A 22755-nucleotide genomic window follows, 5' to 3' on the forward strand; every position below is an offset into this window, starting at 1 on the left:
ACATGGATTTTCAATTCCTGGAGACTCCAGGCCAATCTTGGAGGGTTGGCAACCTTGTTGCAGTCCATGTGGTAAAGGAGCTCTCATGATGGTGTTTGGTGGGAAATGGCAGTATTTGGGGAGGACAGTGAGCCTACAGTATTAGTGCTCTCCCTCGGTGAAAGAGATGGGGATGGACAGATGCTGCAACATTAACTCTTTGACCTCTGAACTGGTCCCTTCAAGCAGGGTCCCTGCTGGGACCATGGGGGTCAGCAGATTCACCTCTAGTTTTAGACAAAGGCAACTGCAACTCATGTTACAAGTTCTTTTTTATTGATTCTTTTGTGGAATGTGGATGACGCTGGCTGGGCCAGCATTTATTGCCCATCCCTAATTGCCCTTGAGAAGGTGGTGGTGAGCCACTTTTTTCAACCACTGCAGTCCATGTGGTGTAGGTACACCCACAGTGCTGTTAGGGAGGGAGTTCCAGGATTTTGACCCAGTCGACACTGAAGGAATGGTGATATATTTCCAAGTCAGGGTGATGAGTGACTTGGAGGGGAACTTGCAGATGCTGGTGTTCCCATCTATTTGCTGCCCTTGACTTTCTAGGTGGTAGAGGTCACGGGTTCAGAAGGTGCTATCAAAGGAATCTTGGTGAGTTGCTGAAGTGCATCAGTTTTTGCTGCAGTTGTGTTGGGATATACAGTATTCCAGGAGGTTTCATCACACAAACCCACCATCTCCAACCTCGCCTCCCCTGTGGTCCAATGATTGGGTGCTTGACATGCCAATTCTTACGGTAAACTGTCAGCCAGCCAACTGAAAAGTGACAGGCTCTTCATTACCCAATCGGATGCTTGACCGTCAAGCAGCTTTTTATTTCCACCTCATTTCTTTTATGGATTGTGTCATTTTTTTCCCCTTGATTGCTTGCAGCAATATCTGGAAGATAAGACCATAAGACATAGGAGCAGAAATTAGGCCATTCGGCCCATTGAGTCTGCTCCACCATTCAATCACGGCTGATAAGTTTCTCAACCCCATTCTCCCGCCTTCTTTCCGTAACCTTTGATCTCCTTACCAATCAAGAACCTATCTATCTCGGTCTTAAATACACTCAATGACCTGGCCTCCACAGCCTTCTGTGGCAATGAATTCCATAGATTCACCAATCTCTGGCTAAAGAAGTTTCTCCTCATCTCTGTTCTAAAAGGTCTTCCTTTTACTCTGAGGCTGTGCCCTCAGGTCCTAGTATCTCCTACTAATGGAAACATCTTCCCCATGTCCACTCTTTCCAGGCCTTTCAGTATTCTGTAAGTTTCAATCAGATCCCCCCTCATTCTTCTAAACTCCATCGAGTATAGACCCAGAGTCCTCAAACGTTCCTCATATGTTAAGCCTTTCATTCCTGGGATCATTCTCGTGAACCTCCTCTGGACCCTCTCCAGCGCCAGCACATCCTTCCTGAGATAAGATTAATCCTTAACTCCTAGAGACATCAGGACAATCAAGCATTTATACAGAAATTATATGGCGCCTTTAACATTGTAAAATATCCTAAGGGGTTTTTTAAATAAAATTTGACACTGAGGCACATAAGGAGATATTAGATAAGACGGCCAAAAGCTTGGTCAAAGAGATAGGTTTTAAGAAATGTCTTAAAGGAGCAGAGTGGGGTAAAGAGGCAAAGAGGTATAGGAAGGAAATTCAAGAGCTCAGGGCCCAGCCGGGCAACTGTGGTGGAGTGATTAAGATCAAAGATGCACAAGAGGCCAGAATTAGAGGGGCACAGAGATCTCAGTGGGTTGTGGAGCTGGAGGAGATTACAGAGATAGGGAGGCATGAGGCCATGGAGGGATTTGAAAACAAGGATGAGATGAGGTGTTGTTGGATCGGGAATCAATGTAGGTCAGTGAGCACAAGGGTGATGGGTGACCAGCACTTGGTGTGAGTTAGGATCAAGGCAGCAAAGTTTGGGATGACATCAGGTTTACAGAGGGCAGAACATTGTAAAGTGGGCAGGAGTCAAGTCCGGAGGTGAAAAGGCACAGATGAGGATTTCAGCAGCAGACAAGCCAAGACAGGGCAGAGTCGAGCCATATTAGAACTGGAAGTAGACGGTCTTGATGATGCTGCGGACATCTAGTCAGATTCTCATCTCGAGGTCAAATACAACACTAAGGTTCTGCCTCAGATGATTGCCAGGGAGAGGGATAGAGTCACTGCTGACAGAACAGACTTTGCGGCGGAGACTGAAGGCAACGGTTTCAGTCCTCCCAATATTTAATTGGAGGAGTGCTCTGCACATCCAGGGCTGAATTTTATACACGCAATATGATAAGTCAGAGTTGGTGGCGTTGTCAAGAGAGGTGGTGGTGAGACAGAGCTGGATGCCATCAGCATTCATGTGATGCTATGCTTTTGGATGATGTCTCTAAGGGGCAGCATGTAGGTAAGAAGTAGGAAGAGGCCATGGAGAAGATCCTTGGGAAACAGGAGAGGTAACAGTGCAGAGACAGGAAGAGAAGCCACTGTAGTTGATTCTCTGGTTATGAATGGATGGATAAGAATGGAAACGGGCGCATGCAGTCCCACCCAGATGCAGGCAGGTGAGAAGGTTTAAGGTGACAGTTTATTATGGAGAAGAGGTTATCTTGGGTTATCTTTGCATTTCGGAACTCACATGGAATAGTCAGCAGCTTTGACAGAGGGAAACAGGACCTGATGATGCTTAATGTGGTCCAGCCAGGTCTGGAGGTTAAAGGTTAAACCAGTTATCTGACATAAATATTCATAACTGTGTCCCTTGAACAGAAGAAAGACTTGCATTTATATAGTGCTTTTCACAACCACATGGCATTACAGTGCGCTTCTCAGCCAGGTGCTGTAATGTAGGAAATGCAGCAGCCAGTTCATGCACAGCAAGCTCCCACAAACAATAATGTGATAATCTGCTTTTGTGGTGGTGGTTGAGTGATAAATATTGGCCAGGACACTAGGGAGAACTCCCCTGCTCATCTTCAAAACAGTGTCACATCCACCTGAAAGAGCCTTGGGTTAATTTCTCATCTGAAAGACAGCACCTCTGACAGTGCAGCACTCCCTCTGGACTTGAGTGTCAGCTTTCCATTTTTCTGATCAAGTCCCAGTGTGCGACTTGAACCCACAACCTTGTGCCTCAGAGAACAAGGGTGCTACCCCCAACTAAGCCGCAGCTGCTGGTTTGGAGTTATAGCAGTGGAAATAAAGGCAATACCAAGGGGAATGAGCAAAGTGAGAGACATTTGAGGTTTTAATGTGGACCGAGGCATCAAAGGTGGAGATGAGAATGTGATCGCACAGATTGGTAGGTGCAGAAATACTGGGTTGAATGCAGGGCAAAGGTTAGAGAAGTGGAGAACTTGAAAGTGCAATTGTACATGGCTTAGGGAGAGCTTTTCCCAGGGGTAAATACAGAAAGAGATAGGGCTGGGAGGGGCAGAGGGAGATCTGGGTGAAAACTAATATAAGAAAGCAATCCGAGGTGGCATTATCTGTGAGCGACATGACGGAGTAGGGAGACTGTGTGAGCGAGCGAAGTCAAGGAGATGTCCAGGAAACACAATTGTGGAATTTATATAGGGGAGACTCATGGGGAATAAGAGGGCAGTGAACCGAGAGGAGTGAGGGCATGATGAGCTGTGATGAAGATTGAAATCACTAAGGATGAGAAGTTACTTACTGCAAAAATTGAGGGAGGAAAACAGTGAAGATATCTCCATGAGAATTGCTTTGTAAACCATAATTGTTAGCTGGTAGAGTCTGTAAATAAGATGAGGGGCTAGAATAAGGAGAGATGCTCAAAGGAGGAGAAAGTGCCAGAGTAGTATGGGGAGAGGCCTAGGTGATGAGAGCCACAACACCACCATGACAGTCTGGGTGTGGCAAACAGTGGAAGGTATATCCAGGATAGCAGGTTTGATTTAAGGAGAAGCTGTCATCACCCTTCAGCCAAGTTTCCATCAAGGCCATGATGTCGATACAATTAACAACAACCTCAGAGATGCAAGGACCTTGTTCATAAGTGAATGGATACTCTGGAGGGAGTTGTGGAGATAGACGGTGAGAGCTGGTCCCCTGAAGAGTCCACAGGGTCAGCACTGGGAGGGGTGAGCTGGATGGGGTGCAGAAAGGAAAGATTAGCCCCCAGTGAGCTCACTGGATAGGAAGATCGGCAAGAGAGGAGAATAGGGTAATTGGAATTGCTGCTTGTAAGGAGGCAGCAACAAGCACCTCGATGGGCCCTTTGGAAGATGCACCAAAGAAAGCTGTAGGTTTACTTAAGAGGGAGGCAACCTGGGATGGTGGTTGAATAAAGGCCGATGAGTGCTAAAGGATTACAGTTGTAAGGTTGTTTGGTATTTCACTAAGAGATCTGGAGGCTTATGTGGTTGAACATAAACTACTTATTGGTAACCCATAACTATATGCATCTCCAAAGTACAGCCCTACATGGTTGCTGTTCCCATGCTGCCTTCTTCCAGACTCTACTATACTCAGTCCACTATCATGTGATTCTCTACATCATACCGTGGGTGGTACTGTTCTCCTATCCCACATTGACCCTTACTACCCCAACACACTTACACTACACCTCCCTCAAATTGCTGACCAAATATATTTACAATACAATCTTCTTTACTTCGATGCTATCCCTTCTCCACCCCCTCCATTTCAAGTCTCAGACTTTACAAAGCCAAATGGTCTGGAGGTTTAACAATTCTTCCGGATCTCGTTCTTTCACATTTGGAAGGATGCTAGTCTCAGTTGCTTTGGGATAACGTTGAAGGTCTGGCATTGAAATTGTAGCAATTTGTGTTCCTGGTACTTGATTTTGTCCAGCCAGGAGACAAGAAGGAAAATATCTATATATATCTAATGTCAACCTGGCTACTTTATAAGATTACTTTTTCTGTTTTTCAAATGGACAATTGCTGGGTTGATAAAAATGGCTGCAGCTGATTCACATACTGGTTTCTGGAAGATTCTAAGCTGTTGCAATGGACAAAGGCTACTCATCATCCTCCTGGAAGGAGCCTTACATGGTATAAACATTACTGCCAAGCCAACACAAAGGATTCATAGATGATAAATCTGCACCAGCTAGCTATGGACAAAGATAGAGCCATTTGTGACTCCTAATTTCCAATGTTGTGCTAATGGCTTGCTCCAAAACATAATGGGTTTCAATCAGGCACCTCAGTAGCTGAATAGCTCAACCCAAAACCACCCTGGCACATGACCAAGAATTGAGCTGTTTGAATTCCTTTAATTATACAGCTCTTGAATTTTATCTTCTGTTTGACCTCAGAAGAGAAGCAGGACTCCAAGCAAGAGGCTGCGTCTGTCCACCATTTCATCATCTAACAGATAGCAGCAGAAGGAGCTCTGTCCAGGTGAAATGCCTGACCCTTATCAACACTGAACTACTGGAACATTGGAACTTCTGCGTTTGCGCCTTTGGGACTAATTTATCTCTACGTGCCTTCTCCCATCATGGAAGTCCTCACTTCTGGAAAGTCAGGGATCACCCTGCAACAGTTCAGCCTGCTAACCTCTGAAGGAATACGCCACTGGACCTTTGATTCTGGACTCTGGACTCATGTGAAGCCATAACTCTTATTTTTGTTGTTGTCTTTGCCCTGTCCCCCTTTCTTTCCCTTCTGACTCTTTTGTTGTATGAATGCAAATGGAATGGACATTGTGAAACCCCTTTCCCATGATTTTTGCATGTAAAATAAAGCAATTCTCTTATAATGCCTTATCTCAAGGATTGGATAACTCCAAAGCTGAAAGGTTGGGGAAAATATGCTATCACTTACAAAGGGAGAAATCAAAAATCAAAAACACTTTTCTGTTTCCAGATGGGTAGCGAGTGGAGAAGTTGGGGCTGGTCAAATTAATCTCCCTCTGGTCCATAACAGTTGTCCCTATTTGATTTACTCGTTGTGTTCCTTCGAGTTGAATTTCTCTTTATTGACAACCCATCTGCTTTGTTTGGGCTCCATGGGTTTGTCCAATTCCTTCCAGAGGATTTTCTTTTTCCGTGGGGTCAGCTGTGATTATGCTGGATGTTGACGTTTCCATAAATGGAACTTTCATTTCCACTTGTTTCACAATGTCAACCAAGTATTTATTTATGCTCTTATTTTCCAATTCTTTTTCAAGCTTATTTATCTTTGCATTCAGCTCAGCAGCTACTCTGTCGAGGTCAGTTGTCTTTGTTTCAGAGCTATCTGTGGAATCCTTATACAAGCTTAACAACTCCACCTGGATAGTCAGTTCCTTTCGGAGTCTTCCTTCCATGTTCACTACTCCTTAGGCTTTTCCAATTCACTCATTAAATCCTCTGGATTTTTAGTCTGGATTTGCTTTTCCATACTGTGCATCTCAGCTTTCATGTTTTTCAGATTGGATCGAAGTTCAAGAAGTTTATTGTCCTTTTCACAATGAAGTTCCAACAGTTCATCATCATCATCAATCCTGCTTTCAAAAAACTGTTCTGATTCATCAACAATTCCTTCTCCTGTTCCAGGCATTTTTCATGATATTTAATAGGTACTTCTGATACTTGAAGTTTATCCAGTTCTAATTTTTCATTAACCAACTCGTCTGCTGTACGTGAAAGTTGGTTTTCTACATGGAACAGATTTTTCTCTGGCAGGGCCTAATTCCTGTGTGCTATCATTCAAGCTCACATTCTTTAATTTTACTTTTGCTAATTGTTTGAGACTCTTCATGCTCTTTTTTGAGAACTTCTACTTTCTCTTGCAACTGTTCAACTTTTTCTGGACATCCTAGGTTCTTGGTTTCCATTTCAGCCATTTCATTTTTCAACAACTCAGTGGTTCTCAGTAAGTTTGAGGCATCTAGTGCTTTTCCTTCTAGTGTCATGATCTTTAGCATCAGATTTACATTTTCCAATTTTATTTGTCTTTTCTTTCCCCATCTGCAGCAGAACTTTGACCTTGCCCTTCATTTTGGTTTCACTGTTAGCCACGTCTGTCTCCGCTGGAGTCTTAATTCATTTCAGTTCTGTAATTGTGCTACTCATGGCTTCATTACCCGATCGCAGCTTGGGAAGTTCTATAGCTTTTCCTTTCAATGCCTCCTCTTTTCTTTTCAGCTAGTTCATCAGCTCTTCAGTCTCTTTTATGTATCTCCTGGCTTCTTCAAGGAGTACTGATCTTTGCTGAGTCTTCTCTGCCAACCGGTTCTTCAGTTCATTCAGAGTGATATTTTGCTTCTCTTCGTAATCTCCACAGGAGCAAATTTTTACCTGAGGTATCCTCGCTGCATGTGAAGGTTTTTCAACATATTTTCCTTTTCCTTGTGAAGCTCAAGTGTTTCGAGTTGAGCTTTCTTGTAATTCAGATTCTCTTTGACTTTGTTCTGCTGTTCTTCCAATCTGCTGTTCAAGATAGCCTTCATTCCTTCATGCTGCTGGAGGGTTATGTGCTCCATTTGTATTTGATCTTAAAGGATATATAGCTATTCTTTCAACTTTTTCTTGTTGACCTCCTGCCAGCTCACACTGCACTTCAGTGCATTGCTTTGTTGTTACTTATAGTTCCAATGCAGTTTTTTCTGAAGTAATATTCAACATCTTTTTTAAGTCACATTTTTTCAGGAGCACGAATTGACTCTTCATAGTCTCTCAGGACAGCAACTTCTTTGAGAACCTTTTCTACCTGCTGTTGTGCCTGGCTATATTTCTGGTTGAGTTCTTCCAACTCAGCTTTGATATGAACATTTTCCTGTGGAATAGCCTCATTTTCTTTCGGCAGATTTTGCTTCTTTTGGGTTTCCTTCATTCACAGCCATCTGTTTGCCCTGCACTACCACCTGCTGTTGCAGTTAGGGTAGTGTGTCAGGATTTTCAAAAAGACCTATTTTTAAGCCTTTTGGCTGCTTCCAAGCCTTTTCTTTCTTCTACACTAAACTCTTTGGCTCGTGCACTTCATTGAGCTGACATGGTCTGCAACCATCTTGTAGTTTGCTTCGGTATTGTCTCCCTTGCCCTCTAGGTGCTCTACTAGGGGTTTTCTAGACCTTTTCTTAAGGTCTGCACTCTCCACAATTTGGAGTTTAAAATATTTTTCAACGGCTTTTAATGGTCATTGAAACTGGTTGAGGATTCATCAATGCCTTGCATTAGGATTACTTCATCCACAAATACACCAAAACGGTATGAAAACATATTAAGTGGTACTTTTTCTGATTTCAGACTTAATCCTGGTGTACTCCTATAAGTTAAAACTTTTGTTCTCCATGACACCCAATTTGTTTCTGGTTTGGCCCTTTCATGAGCTCAAATTGGTCAGGTAGTTTTAATTTACTTTTTAAATTTTTCTCTCTCTTTCAACATGGTGCGCCATAACCGACCTTTCACTTCTTCTTCCTGCACTTGTTGGGCTTCGGCAGGCTTCTGCTGCGATCACAAGCCCAACTCTTTAAAGTAATCAATTCTGCAGGGAATCTTCAAAGAAGCCATTTGGGCCACATTATTTAAGCTTAAAACTTGACAGGAAGACAATTTTAGATTCTGGCTGCCATTTATAAAAAAATGTTTCAATCATTCGAGCTCAGGCGCCACGAATTATGGTGCCAGTTGTGGCCACTTGCTGCCAGCTGTGCTCTGGGATGCTAGTGCTGATCATGATTGCTGCTGATTTTAAAAAGTAATTTCTGCCTTTTTATTGTATTTTGCTCACTGTTTTTGTGATCTGGCCAGGCCCTTTGACACTGCATTCACCCATGTTCTTCTTTTCATCTGCACAGTGGATTATTCTTCTGCCATTCAGCCTTTTAAAAAATTTTGCTCAGCCTTTTGTGATCTGGCTAGGTCCCTTGACCTCGCACTGGATCTCCACATGCTCTGGCTTTTCAGCCTCCATGTCTGCAATGGAACTTCTTTTTAGACCATCCTCAACTGTGTCTTCAATTTAGGTACACTTCTCACAGGTCAGAATGCAGTTACTTTACTTTTTCATGCTTTTAGGATTTCGGAGCCCATCCTTCACTGCCACCGTGTTGTAAGGATGTTTGGTGTTTCACAGAGAGGTCTGAAGGCTTGTGCAGTTGTGTAAACTGTTTATTGGTAACCCATAACTATATACATCTCCAAGGTACAGTCCTGCATGGGTGCTGTCCCCATGATGGCTGCTTCCAGAATCTACTATACTCAGTCCACCATCATGTGACTCAGACTGGGATGGGCAATAAATGCTGGCCCAGCTAGCAAAGCCCACATCCCGTGAATGAATAAAAAAAATACTGTGAGGGTTTATGTTCTCGAATCCCACATTAACCCTTACTGTCCCAAACACCCTTATAATACAATTACAGAGAGGATTTGGGAGGGCAGAGTACCTGAGAGGCAAGAAATGAAAGGAGGCACAACAACACAAGAGGGGGAGCTAGGATGAGTGAAGAAAAATTAAAAAGAGGGAAAATGTAGAAGTAGAAGCAAAAGGCTCAGGTTGAGAAGGGCAGTCAAAACACCCATGCTAATTTACACAGGGAAACTCAGGTTACATTGGAACATTTATACAGTAAGATGAGAATAAATATGTCCTGGTGTAAATCCCAGAGGGTTTGTGATCTTACCTGTGATCAATGCCAAATAGGCAGTTATTGAGTGATCCACATTGTAAATCTGGGGCCAATCTGTACAAGATGCCTTATAACACTGGCCTTGCCCCTCCACACACACGCACGCATGCAGTTTGAGGCCCAGTGAGGTAGGGAGGTGTCCAGTACATCAGTTCACTGAGACACACTCAGACCTATGGAGCAGCAGAGAGTGGGTGACTCGTGGCCCCCAAGTAGCTGCAGGGTTTAGCCTTCGGGCTCTGTGTGTCAGTTACCTGTTATAATTAGCTGTCAGCTGCTTCACAATCTGGCAATAGATCTCGTCCTGTAGTGCCTCCTCCTTTAGTGCTGCAGAGAATATCAGATCTGTCAGCTCAGTGCCAGACTTGCATAGCTTCCCTGGGTAATCTCCCATGTACTTCATTATGGGTAAGAGGCTGGGTTAAGGAAATTTGAGAGATGGAAACAAGCCACAGACAAGTAGGACAAAGTTCATGTGCTTTATTCTAGGGAACATCATCGTTTCTGCTCGTCGTTAAACTGGGGCCAAGCAGGTCCGGTCTGTCTGAGATGGACCTCATGTTGGGATGATTGTTTCTGCTTCAGCCTGCAGGCCATGAATACAATCTCACTTCCCCCAAACTCAACTCACACAGAGTATAACTCCTCAATGTTACCTGCAGTATTTTCATCATTAAACCTGACTACCACAACAGCAGGAGGCCATGCAGCCCCTTGAGCCTGTTTTGCTATTCAATTAGATCACGACTGATCTAGATCTTCAGTCCGTAACTCTGTACAGCTTTACATAACAAAAACCTGACATTCGCAGTTTTGAAATTTCCCATTCCAGCAGCTTTCTAGGGAAGAGAGAGTTCCAGATTTCCACTCCTTGGTCTGAAGAAGAGCTTCCTGACATCACTCCTGAGCAGCCTACTTCTAATTTTGTGCTTAACTAGCTGCAGTAAGGGAGCTTGATGACCAAAAGGTAGGTTAACCATCGATAACAACCATACTTCATGTTTCAGATCCAACTACAATTTCATGTATCTCCAAGACATATAACGATCCAAGGCTTGCTGTCCTCGCTGCATTCTGAGATCCACACTCAGTGCCTTGTGTCTCCACATGTACAATCTCGACTTCTCTCTTCAGCAGCACTGACATACCCTATCTCAAAGCAGTCCTGCTCCACAGTTTCATTTCATCCTTTGACTTATCAGATGCTTTAACAAAAAAACTCTTTTTCTTTCAGATGTTAAGGATCTCAAGCTCCAGGAGTATCAAAGCCCAATATCTCCAGATTTCTCTTCCCCTTCCCTTCCTTCTGACCCCATCCCTTCTTCTAATCCCAGCTCTTGTTGTGTATTCACAATATACTCTGACCTTCCCCTTTCTGACGCTGAACAATCTGTCTTTAGCAAAGGGCTCAGTTTTATGCTCTTACACCTCCACCTCAATGAATTTGAAGCTCAGCACAATGCTGAACTCTCTTCACCTCCTTCACCTTTGTACCCACTTCTTTGGCCAGGAGTCCTTCCCCCTACCCCTTGCTGTCAGTAAACTCTTTCACCCATCCCCAATGTTCTCCCTTCATTTGGACACCTCCCTCTGCCCTCTTAATCTTTTCATTGAGAGCTACTGGTGTGACATTGGCCATCGCAATTTCTCTGCTTCCCTCACTCGCTCTACCCTATCTCCCTCTGAACTTGCTGCACTCCGTTCTCACAGGTCTAGCCCTGATATTGTTATCAAAGCTGCTGACAAGGGTGGTGCCATTCCTGTCTGGCAAACTGACCTCTAACTTGCAGACGCTGAACGCCAACTCTCCTCCCACTTCCCCTCTGGATCATGACACCACCACCACCAAATATCAAGCCATTGATTCCAGAAGAGTCACTGATATCATCTCCTCTGGTAATCTTACCTCCACAACTTCCCACCCTATAGTCTCCCAATCCAGAGGTGACAGAGGAGGGAATTCAGTCACTAGAAGGGTTTAAAATTGATAAGGAGGAAGTATTGGATAAGCTGATGGTACTTAAAGTTGATAAGGCACCGGGACCGGATGTGATGCATCCAAGAATGTTGAAGGAAGTGAGCGTGGAAATTGCAGAGGCACTGGCAATAATCTTTCAATGTTCCCTGGATTTGGGGGAGGTGCCAGAGGACTGGAGAATTGCAAACATTACACCCTTGTTGAAAAAAAGCTGTAACATTGGTGGTGGGGAAACTTCTAGAAACAATTATTCGGGATAGAAAAACAGAAAAATGTGGATTGATTCGGAAGAATCAGCATAGATTTGTTAAAGGAAAATTATGTCTAACTAACTTGCTGGATTTTTTTGAAGCAGTAACAGAGATGGTTGATGAGGGCAAGGCCATTGATGTGGTGTATTTGGACTTCCAAAAGGCATTTGATACAGTGCCACACAACAGATTTGTGAGGAAAGTTATAGATCATGGAATAAAAAGGACAGTGGCAATGTGGATACAAAATAGGCTAAGGGATAGGAAGCAGAGAGTAATGGTTAATGGGTATTGTTCGGGCTGGAAGAAGGTTTGTGATGGAGTTCCCCAGGGGTTGGTATTGGGACCCTTGCTTTTCCTGATATATTTAAATGATCTAGATCTTGGTGTGCAGGGGACAATTTCAAAGTCTGCAGATGACACAAAACTTGGAAGAATTGTAAACTGTGAGGAGGACAGTGTAGAACTTCAAAAGGACGTTGACACATTGGTGGAGTGGGCAGATAGGTAACAGATGAAGATCAATGTGGAGAAGTGTGAGGTGATACACTTTGGTACAAAGAACATGAAGAGACAGCACAAAATAAAGGATACGATTCTAAAGGGTGTTCAGGGGCAGAGACACCTGGGTGTATATCTACATAAGTCATTAAAGGTGGCAGGACAGGTGGAGAGAGCTATTTCTAAAGCGTACAGTATTCTAGGCTTCATTAAAAGGGGCATAGACTACAAGAGCAGGGAGGTTATGATGAACTTATATTTTTGGACACTGGTTAGATCTCAGCTGGAGTATTGTGTTCAGTCCTGAGCACCACATTATAAGAAGGGTGTGAACGCATTGGAGAGAGTGCAGAAGAGATTTACAAGAATGATTCTATGGATGAGACACTTCAGTTATGAGGAAAGATTGGAGAAGTTGGGACTGTTTTCCTTGGAATGGAGAAGGCTAAGAGGAGACTTGATAGAAGTTTTCAATATCATGAGGGGCCTGGACAGAGTAGATAAGGAGAAACTGTTCCCGCTTGTAAACAGATCGAGAACCAGAGGGCACAGTTTTAAAGTGTTTTGCGAAAGAAGCAAATGCCGGGGAAAAAACACTTTTTCGCACAGCGAGTAGTTAGTGTTTGGAATGCACTGCCTGGAAGTGTGGTGGAGACAGGTTCAACTGAGGCATTCAAGAGGGCATTGGATGACTATTTAAATAGAAACAATGTGCAAGGTTATGGGGAAAAGGCAGGATATTGGCACCAAAATGCTCAGAGAGCCGGTGCAGACACGATGGGCCAAATGGCCTCCTTCTACACCATAACTATTCTGTGATTCTGTGAACCCTGCACAGCTCACTTGTACCTCCTTCCCAAGATCCAGAAACAGAACTGCCCTGGTAGACCCATCATTTCAGCTTGTTCCTGTCCCAATCAATTGATTTCTTCCTACATTGACTCAAATTTTTCTCCACTTGTCCTGTCTCTCCCCGTCTATATCCATCGCTCATCTGATGCCTTCAGTCACTTTAGAAGTTCCCAATTTCCTTAAAAGGAAATCCTTATAACAAATTTATAGTTTTTTGAGGATGTACCCTGGTAGGGTAGACAAAGTGGAACCAGTAGAAGAAGTCTACCTGAATTTCCAAAAAGCATTCAATAAGGTGCCACGCAAAAGGTTACTAGGTGAGATGAGGGCTCATGGAGCTGGGGGCAATATATTAGCATGGATAGAGAATTGGTTAATGGATAGAAAACAGAGTTGGCATGAACGGGGCTTTTTCAAGTTGCCAGGCAGTGAATAGTGGAGTGCCGCAAGGATCAGTGCTGGGGCCTCAGCTATTTACAATCTATATTAATGATTTACATAAAGAGACAGAGTGTAATGTATCTAAGTTTGCTGATGATACCGAACTAGGTGGGAAGGTGAGTTGTGAGGAAGACACATAGAGGCTTCAAAGAGATATAGACAGGTTAGGTCAGTGGGCAACAAGGTGGCAGATGGAGTATAAGGTGGGGAAGTGTGACACAATTCACTTTGGTCATAAGAATAAAAAAGCAGAGTCTTTTTTAAAAGGTGAGAAACTTGTAAAGGCTGATGTTCAAAGAGACTTGAGTGTACTTGCATAAGGAACACAAAGTTAGTGTGCAGGTGCAACAAGCAATTAGGAAGGCAAATGGCATATTGGTCTTTATTGCAGGGGGATTGACATACAAGAATAAAGAAGTTTTGCTACAGCTGTACGGGGTTTTGGTGAGGATATACTTGCATTGGAGGTGGTACAGCAAAGGTTCACTAGATTGGTCCCTAGGATGTGGGGGTCGTCCAAGATGAGAGGCTGAGTAAATTGGGCTTATATTCTCTTGCGTTTAGAAGAATGAGAGGCGATCTCATTGAAACCTACAAAATTCTGAAGGGGCTTGATAGGGTGGACGCTGAGAGATTGTTTCCATTGGTCAGTGAATCTAAAACATGGGGGCACATGGAGATTAAGGGACCAATTATTTAGGACTGAGATGAGGAGAAATTACTTCGCTCGAAGGGTTGTGAATCTTTGGAATTCTCTGCCCCAGAGAGTTGTGGATGCTCCATCGTTGAATATATTTAAGGCTGGGATAGACAGATTGTTGGTCTCTCAGAGAATTAAGGGATATGGGGAGCGGGTGGGGAAATAGAGTTGAAGTCCAAGATCAGCCATGATTGTATTAAATGGCGGAGCAGGCTCGATGGGCCATTGGTCCACTCCTGCTCCTATTTCTTATATTCTTAACCGTCTCCTATTCACTAGGCACCCAATCCCTCTCCACCTCCATCCTCCACTAGGATGGTCTGAGAGCTCTCCACTTCTTCCTCAAACAGAGGCCTAACCAGTCCCTATTCCCATCACCCTCCTCCACTTGGCTGAACTTGTTCTCTTATTGAACAATTTCCCCTTTAACTTCCCTTACTTCCTCCAAATAAAAGATATTGCTATGGATACCATATGTGTCCTAGCTATGCCTATCTTTTATGGGATACATGGAACATTCCTTGTTCCCGTGCTCAACTTTTTTTCCGTTACATTGATGACGGTATCTGTGCCATGTCCTGCTCGCACCCGGAATTGGAAAACTTCAACTTTGCTTCCAATTGCCATTCTTCCCTCAGTTTCACGTGGTCCATCTCTGACTCTTCACTTCCCTTTCTTGACTTCTCTGTCTCCATTTCTGGCAATCAGCTATCAACTAGTATGCATTATCAGCCCACTGACGCCCACAGCTACCTCGGCTACATTGCCTCACACCCTGTACCGTGTAAGGCTCCATTCCATTCTCCCAGTTCCTCCATCTCTGTTGCATCTGTTTCGATGATGCTAGCTTCCACAATAGAGTTTCTGAGATGTCTTCTTTTTTCCCTCAACCGAGGTTTCGCCCATATGACTGTGGCTGAGCCCTCAACCAAGACCATCACATTTCCCATCCTTCTGCTCTCACTCCTTTCCCTTCATCCCAGAACCATGATAGGGTTCCTCTTGTCCTTACGTTCCACCACACCAACCTTTATATTAAACAGAATATTTTCACCACCTCCAGAGTGGTGCCACCACCAAACACACCCTCCCCAGCCCACCCCTTTCAGCATTCTGAAGGAACCGTTCCCTCCGTGGTACGCTGGTTCATTCCTCAGTCACCCCAACACATGGCACTTGCCTATGCAAATGCAGGTTGCTGTAACACCGGCCCTTTTACTTTCTCTCTCCTCAACATCCAAGGCCCCAAACATTCCTCCTAGGTGAAGCAACGATTTACATGCATTTCTTTCAATTTAATCTACTGTATTCATTGCTCACTATGTGGTATCATCTACAATGGGGACACCAAGCGCAGACTGGGTGACCGCTTTGTGGAAAACCTCTGCTTAGTCCGCAAGCATTATCCTGAGCTTCCAGTGGCCTGTCATTTTAATTCTCTAACTTGTCTCATGCTGACATCTCTGTCATCAGCTGACTGCAATGTTTCAGTGAAGCTCAACGTAAGCTTCAGGAACAACACTTCATCTTTTGATTCAGCAATTTAAAGTCTCCCAGACTCAACACTGAGTTCAATAATTTCAGACCATTATCTGCTCTATTTTGATTCCTTTTCTTTGCTTGTCTCAGTTTTTCTCTTATTTTCACTTTCAATCAGCAGTACACCTGCTCTAGGCACATCTTCTTTTCCTTTTTTCCTTTGCTTTCCCCATCACCATTTCCTTTGGCCCCTCTTTTGTCATTCGCTCTCTCCTGACACCCACCCTATCACAGACATTCTTTTTGTCCTTGTCCCACCCACCCCTTGTTCAAAACCTTTCACATTCCTAATTTTTCCCAGTTCTGATGAAAGGTCATCGACCCTAAACGTCAGCTCTGTTTCTCTCTCCACAGATGCTGTCTGACCTGCTGAGTATTTCCGGTGTTTTCTGTTTTTTTGATAGTTTGGTGTAGAGGGGTAACATCATGAGCACATGATACTGAGGTAACTGCTGATGTAATTATGATGTAATGTCATATGATTAAGTAACTACATCCTGGTGGGAAGCAAGTACACCATTGTGTAGAGTACTGAGATGTACATAGATCTGTAAATAAACAAGAATGGTTTTTAAAAATAACAGTCTATGATAGCATTTTTCAGGTAACAGGCACACCCCAAAGAAACATCATTTAGACTCCGAACACAAGGCGAAACAGATAACAACCATAATATATGTCACAAAGTATTTCAGGAGGTTAAAGCTGCCCAGTGTTGGTGTGGGATTCCCTCAGTGTTGATATTGTTCTAGTCAAGGCTGCACTCATATCGTGAGAGTGTGGACCCTGGGAATTGTGGACTCTAGAAATTTTCTAATGTCAAAAAGGCTGGGATTTACTCTTCCTAATATGGGAAGAAGTGAAAAAGATGTTGGGGAAGTGGGCTAAGAGATGAAGAATCTCAGTTGGAGCAGGATCTGTACCCCATTGAGGTCAGCTAGTCCCATCCAGGGAGGGTGAAGGTCCTCATTGTTGGCTGGTTCCTCATTGTTTTCTGCCATGATTCATCTGTTAATTTGGGTTTTACAGACATCTATTTGGAATCACATTACAAATTTTATTTATATTTTATATGTATCTGAACTTTTATATGTGGGCTACACACCAGCCTGTATTTACACAGTCTGGACTGTATATCAGCCTAGCCTGTGTTTACATGGTGTGGCCTGTATATCAGTCTGTGTTTACACAGACTGGGCCACAATTCCTTACTCTTGTAGAGACCTGGCACAGACACAATAGGCTGAATGGCCTCCTTCTGTGCCGTTACCATTCTATGATCCTAATTTATGTTTAATTTATGTTTCAAACTCAAAAAAATGCAGAGCTCTGTCGGTGATCTCTGTGTCACAGTATTCTCTGGTATGGTGAAGGGAGGTGGGAAGTTCTCTCTGTGTCAGACTCAAAGGATATCAGTGAATGCCTGGCAGGCCACTACCACCATCTCTGTACTTGCACAGACTTTCTTCAGTAAAGGCAGTTTCAGAGGTTCCCTCGAGCAGGCCCAGATCCGATCCTTCACACGAGCCTTTGGAAGCACCATTTTGCTCACTGATTCCTTTGCTGGGGGTCTGGTTAGAGAAGTGAAGAGAAATGAGGTTAACACCTGATATAGGTCAGTATTATTCAGAGTTCAGATTTCAGCCTGGCTTGCAGCATGCAGGAATTCCAGTCAGAGAGGAAAATTGGGAGTGGGATCAAATGTGGTTTGGATCGGCAAGTTTCAAGCTTGCTGAATTCACTCTCTGGGGAGCCAAGGCAATCTTGTTCTTGAAAACACGCATTGATCTGTCCAAAATCTTCTCTACACTGTCTATCTGGGCACTGATACTGAGTCTTTGGGGTGGTCAGGCAACATAACTTGTATTTATATAGTCTCTGTATTATGAAAAAAACATCCCAAGGAACTTCACAAAAAACATTCTTCCACACCAGATCACCAAAGGAGATACGAGGACAGATAATTGAAAGCTTGATCAAACAGGGAGGTGGTAAGAAGCCTTTTCACGGAGCAGAGTGGGGTGAGAGGCCGAGAGGTTTAGGGATGGAATTCCAGAGCTTAGGGCCTAGGCAGCTGAAGGCTGAGCCACCAACATGGAGCAATAAAAATGGGGATGAGTAAGGGGCCAGGATAGGAGAAACGCAGATACCTCAGAGGGTTGCGAGGTGGGAGGTGGTTAAGGAGATAGGGATGGATGAGGCCATGGAGGGATTTGAAAACAAGGTTGAGAATTTTAAAATTGAGGCACCGGCGGATTAGAAGACAGTTTAAATCAGCAAGCACTGGGGTGATGGTTGAAAGAAACTTGGAGCAAGATAAGACATGGAAAGCAGAGTTTTGGATGGCCTCAAGTTTACAGAGAGTGGAAGGTCAATCAGGAGAGCTTTGAGTTAGTCAAGTCCAGAGGTAACAAAAGCATGGCTGAGTGTTTCAACAGCAGATGAGCTGCGGCAAAGGCAAAGTCAGATGATGTTACGGTGGTGGACATACACAGTCTTAGTGATAGTGTGGATATGTGGTCAGAAAAGCATTGAGGTCAAACACAACACCCAGGTTGCGAATGGTCTTATTCAGCTTCAGACAGTTTTGCCAGGGATGTAAATGGTGGTCAGCAAACATGTTTTCTAGCAGGCACCAAAGCCATTGGTCACAGTCTTCCCAAAGGAGTCAGCTAGGCATTTGCTTCAGATAAACAATATCCTTCATTTGGTCAAGATATGGGCCTTTCAAAGGCTCATTGGGACTCAAATTAGTTCTAAGCTCTCTTTAGGCAGTTTACTTGCTTAGAATATAAGAAATAGGAGCCGGAGTAGGTCATTTGGCCCCTCAAGCTGCTCCTTAGGCAGTGCTGTGATTGGTCTGCTCCTACAGTAGTTATGGGCTGTGATTGGTCTGTTCCTACAGTCATTACAGGCTGTGATTGGTCTGCTCCTACAGTCACTACAGGCTGTGATTAGTCTGCTCCTACAATCACTATGGGCTGTGATTCGTCTACTCCTCCTGCCAATGCTGTCTAACTCTGTGTCTGAAATCAAACCTTAGAAATCTCAAGACACCATAAAAGGGCCTGAGACCTGATGAAATGGGTCTTTATGCCTTTTGCCTGGCTTTACCCAGGGTAATGGAGATTTCCCCAAGCACAAGTATCTATCCTTATACCATTTGGGAGTTCCAACAGTTACAGCTTATTAAATATCCTCAAAAACTGTAATCAGGTCTTCCTGGATTTGAATAATTGTCCACCACATTCAAAAACTAACTGGCTCTCAAACAAACAGTCTGATCACACAGCCCATGCTTTTCCCAAATTAGCTCGGCTCCTCCATCAAACTTTGAAGGCAACCCATAAAACATTGTCCAAGACTCTGACTGGAGTGAGTTCTGTTTTTCTAAATTCCTTAGGACCCATGACTCAAACTGAAACAAGGCACATCTATTCCATTTCTGTCAGAGGCCAATGGACAGAGATTAACCTGAAATGGTCATAGGAAAACTCCTCCAGTGTGTAGGCTTTGATCTTCAACTCTGGCTCCTTCACCTCGGCACAGGCATTCTGGGATGCTTGGCGTCGTTGGTCAGGTGACATGAGTATCAAGCTCTGCCAGCAAAACAAGAACAGGACATCAAATTTGCAAAAGCTCGACCCTGAGGGAGGATGCTACAGTTAGCAAACTTGCTAATCTGCTCAGAAAGAACAATTTCATCACGGTTTCCTGTGTCTAAACAAAGGCATTTTCTGATCATTCTGACTTGGTGATGCGTTAGACATTCATGCAGGCTGGCAGCGAGAATAGGAGGCAAGTTGGAGCTTGAGAGGCTCTGAAACAGAAGGCCAACAGAGTCATACACAAACCTACACTCACCAGTCTGATCCTGTAGTATAAATGTATGAGAGATGGTAGCTCTTCACCTGTTTACTTTAAAATTAATGAATATACTTTCCAATCACTTTCTATGATCATCTGAGAAGTGAAAGGTGCCTCTGTCACAGATGAAATGTCCAGCCCAAAAAAACTGTACCAGTTACCTCAGTAACAAGTGCAGTGACAAGAGAGAGCACTCAGTCCTGTAACAGGGGGAGTGCTCAGTCCCTAAATGGAGGAAGCACCCATTCACCTAATGGGAAGGAGCAGTTAGTCCTGTGAGGGGAGGAGCGCTGTGTGCTGTTATGGAAGGAAATACCAACTCCTGTAATAGGACGGAGGTGTGACCTGTAATGAGAGGAGTGTTGGTCTCGGAATGAGAGTACTCACTTCCGTAATTGGTGGAGCGTTCAGCCCAGTAATGGAAGGAACTCTCAGTCATCTATTGAAAGAGAAGCGTTGAGTCCTGCAATGGGAGAAAGCATCAAGTCCTGCAATGGCAGGGAACTCTTGGCCATGTAGTGGGAGGAGAGCTCTTTCTTGTATAGGGGGACTGAGTCTTATAATGGAGTGATCGTGGTCCTGTAACAGTGGAGTACTCAGCCTGCGCGATCCTGTAATATGGGTTTTGTGTCATCCTGTAATGGGAGGCTTATTCCTGTAAAATCTTACCACAATGCCAGTAGTGATCCAGCTCTCAATGGAATAAGGTGCACCAGTGGAATTATAAATTAACGTACCATCACATTTGATGATGGCTTCTCAAGAGTTGGAACAATGTAGACAGATTCCAGTGAGAGGCTTCCTATTTTCTCAGTGCGTTCATTCCGTCCTTGAATCCAGCCATTATCCTGAGTAATCTCCTCATTTCCAATCAACTTTATCAAATCACCCTTCTCATATTTTAGGAATATAGGGTCCTCTGGAATGGCAAAAATGAGCAGCAAGTTAACAACTGCATAGGAAACCCAGACTGTAATGGAACAGAGTTAGATTATAGGGACTGTAACAGAGACTGAATTAAATTTTAGAAACTGAAACGGAGATCAAGTTACATGATAGGGACTGTAATGGGGTTCGGATTAGACTGTTGGAGCACAAAAGTAGAAAAACAGTTCAACCATTGGGGCAGACATAGAATTAGACTGTTTGGACAGACACAGCAGAGACAAAGGGTTAAACTGTAGGGACAAACAGGGCAGAGAGAACAGTCAGGCTGAAGAGACAATCGCAATAGATAATCCTGCACACAAAAAGAAAGACTTGCAATTAGATAACATACTTCAAAATCTTAGAATGTCCCAAAGTATTTACAGCCAATTTAGTACTTTTTAATATCATTTATTCTCTCTTGCCTCCTGCCCTTTCACAGCTTTTCGCTGTTGTTCGATCTCCCCCCCGTCCTTACTCTGTCTCCATACCCACTGAGACAGACAGCTGACAACATGGAGGCGCTCTCTGAAGTCTTCTGAAATCTTAAAAGGAAAGCGTGGCCACAGCTGTCAGACCATTGAATGTGGAGAGGGAATCTGGTCTAAAGGATGACCTGCCATTACACCTGTGGCTGTTGAACCCCAGTAGGCCCTTGTTGTTGTGATGAAGAGGATGTGTTGATGGCTCTCTCAGCCTGCTGCCAAGTGGCCGTCTCCAGTTACCTATCGGGCTCTGGCCTCAGCTGGGCATGGGTGGGGAGGAGGGCACCAGGTGCCCACAATAGGGAAGATCCCGTGGGGGCCATCAACCTTCTCCTAACTAGCCGAATATTGGACTTAATTGATTACCTGCCAATACTGGGTGACTAGCCACTTCTGTGATGACCCCGACTCCAGTGCTCGGTTGTGGGAACACATGGGGTAACCATCCTAATGCACTACTTAGCAACTTTATTCTCGATCCCACAACCTAACTGACCTCTACGGGGCCAGGAAAATTCATCCCACTAACCACAGATGCAGCCTAACCTGAGTATTTCCATTATTCACAGTATCATGTCTAAGTATCGTGTCTAAGTACTGTTGAAGTGTAGTGACTGTTGTAACGTAGGAAACACAGTGCACAGTGAGCTGCTACAAGACAGCAATATGATAATGACCAGATGATCTGTTTTTGGGATGTAATTCAATGGATGAATATTGACCAAGTGGCAGGTAGGCGGGGTGGAGGGCTGGAGTAACACCCCTGCCCTTCTTCAAAGCAGTGCCATGGAATATTTTACATCTCCCGAGAAGGATGGTGGGGACTCGATTGATGTTTTGTCTGAAAGATGGTGCCTCCGATAATGCAGCACTCTCTCAGTACTGCACTGAGGTGTGAGCCAAGATTATGTGCTCAGGTTTCTGGAGTGGGACTTGAATCTACAGGCAAGAGAACTGAGCCACAGCTGGCATGTTATTTGAATGCATCTGCCCATATTTGGGTGGTGGTCACTGCCAGTATCTGCGGCCAGAGGGCAATACAGTCACACTAGTGGGTTTTGATCTCAGACCCATTTGCCGCATCTGTCTGCCTTGAGGGGCAATGGAAAACCGATTGAATTTCTGGTGGAACATTCAGTCGTACTACTGTAGAAACACAAATAAGCTGGAGGGTGACTCCCTGTACCTTGTTTGGAGCTGCTGTACAGTGTTACTGCATACTGCGATCTCATCTTCAAACCATTCAGGAACATGACTATCAAATCGGCAATGTCTGCAGCATATCCTGATGTCAGAATGTATTCCTCCCCCTGTAGGGTAGTCATTGTGACACTCTGGCCAAATTGCTTTGAAGCCCTGTGTGGAACAGCACACATTAGCAGGCAGAATAAAACCACAAGCAACAAAAAAAAATGCAAACCAAAACCACAATCATCAGAGTAGTACAAAAACAAATTGCTCGTCATACCACAAGAAGCGGGAATTTCCCAACAAAGTTTTCTTCCCCTCCAGGAAGCTCATCAGATGTACCCTCCACCCTGCTTCTAACCCAGCTTATGATTACCCAGCTTAACC

General features: G+C 44.1%; 1 protein-coding gene across 1 annotated transcript in view; it reads right to left on the reverse strand.

Moving 5' to 3' along the window:
- The window catches only part of LOC121287874 (unconventional myosin-VIIa-like), a 217143-nt gene that overhangs the window by 66012 nt on the left and 128376 nt on the right, over nucleotides 1–22755 (reverse strand). Inside the window, exons 34-38 of the mRNA XM_041205870.1 lie at nucleotides 22358–22536; nucleotides 20506–20687; nucleotides 19376–19500; nucleotides 17315–17472; nucleotides 9894–10047 (exon numbers count right to left, since the gene is read on the reverse strand). Of these exons, the coding sequence (XP_041061804.1) occupies nucleotides 9894–10047; nucleotides 17315–17472; nucleotides 19376–19500; nucleotides 20506–20687; nucleotides 22358–22536 (798 nt within the window). The remainder of the gene's footprint in view (nucleotides 1–9893; nucleotides 10048–17314; nucleotides 17473–19375; nucleotides 19501–20505; nucleotides 20688–22357; nucleotides 22537–22755) is intronic.

Source organism: Carcharodon carcharias, chromosome 2 (assembly GCF_017639515.1).
Source record: "Carcharodon carcharias isolate sCarCar2 chromosome 2, sCarCar2.pri, whole genome shotgun sequence".
Classification (NCBI taxonomy): domain Eukaryota; kingdom Metazoa; phylum Chordata; class Chondrichthyes; order Lamniformes; family Lamnidae; genus Carcharodon; species Carcharodon carcharias.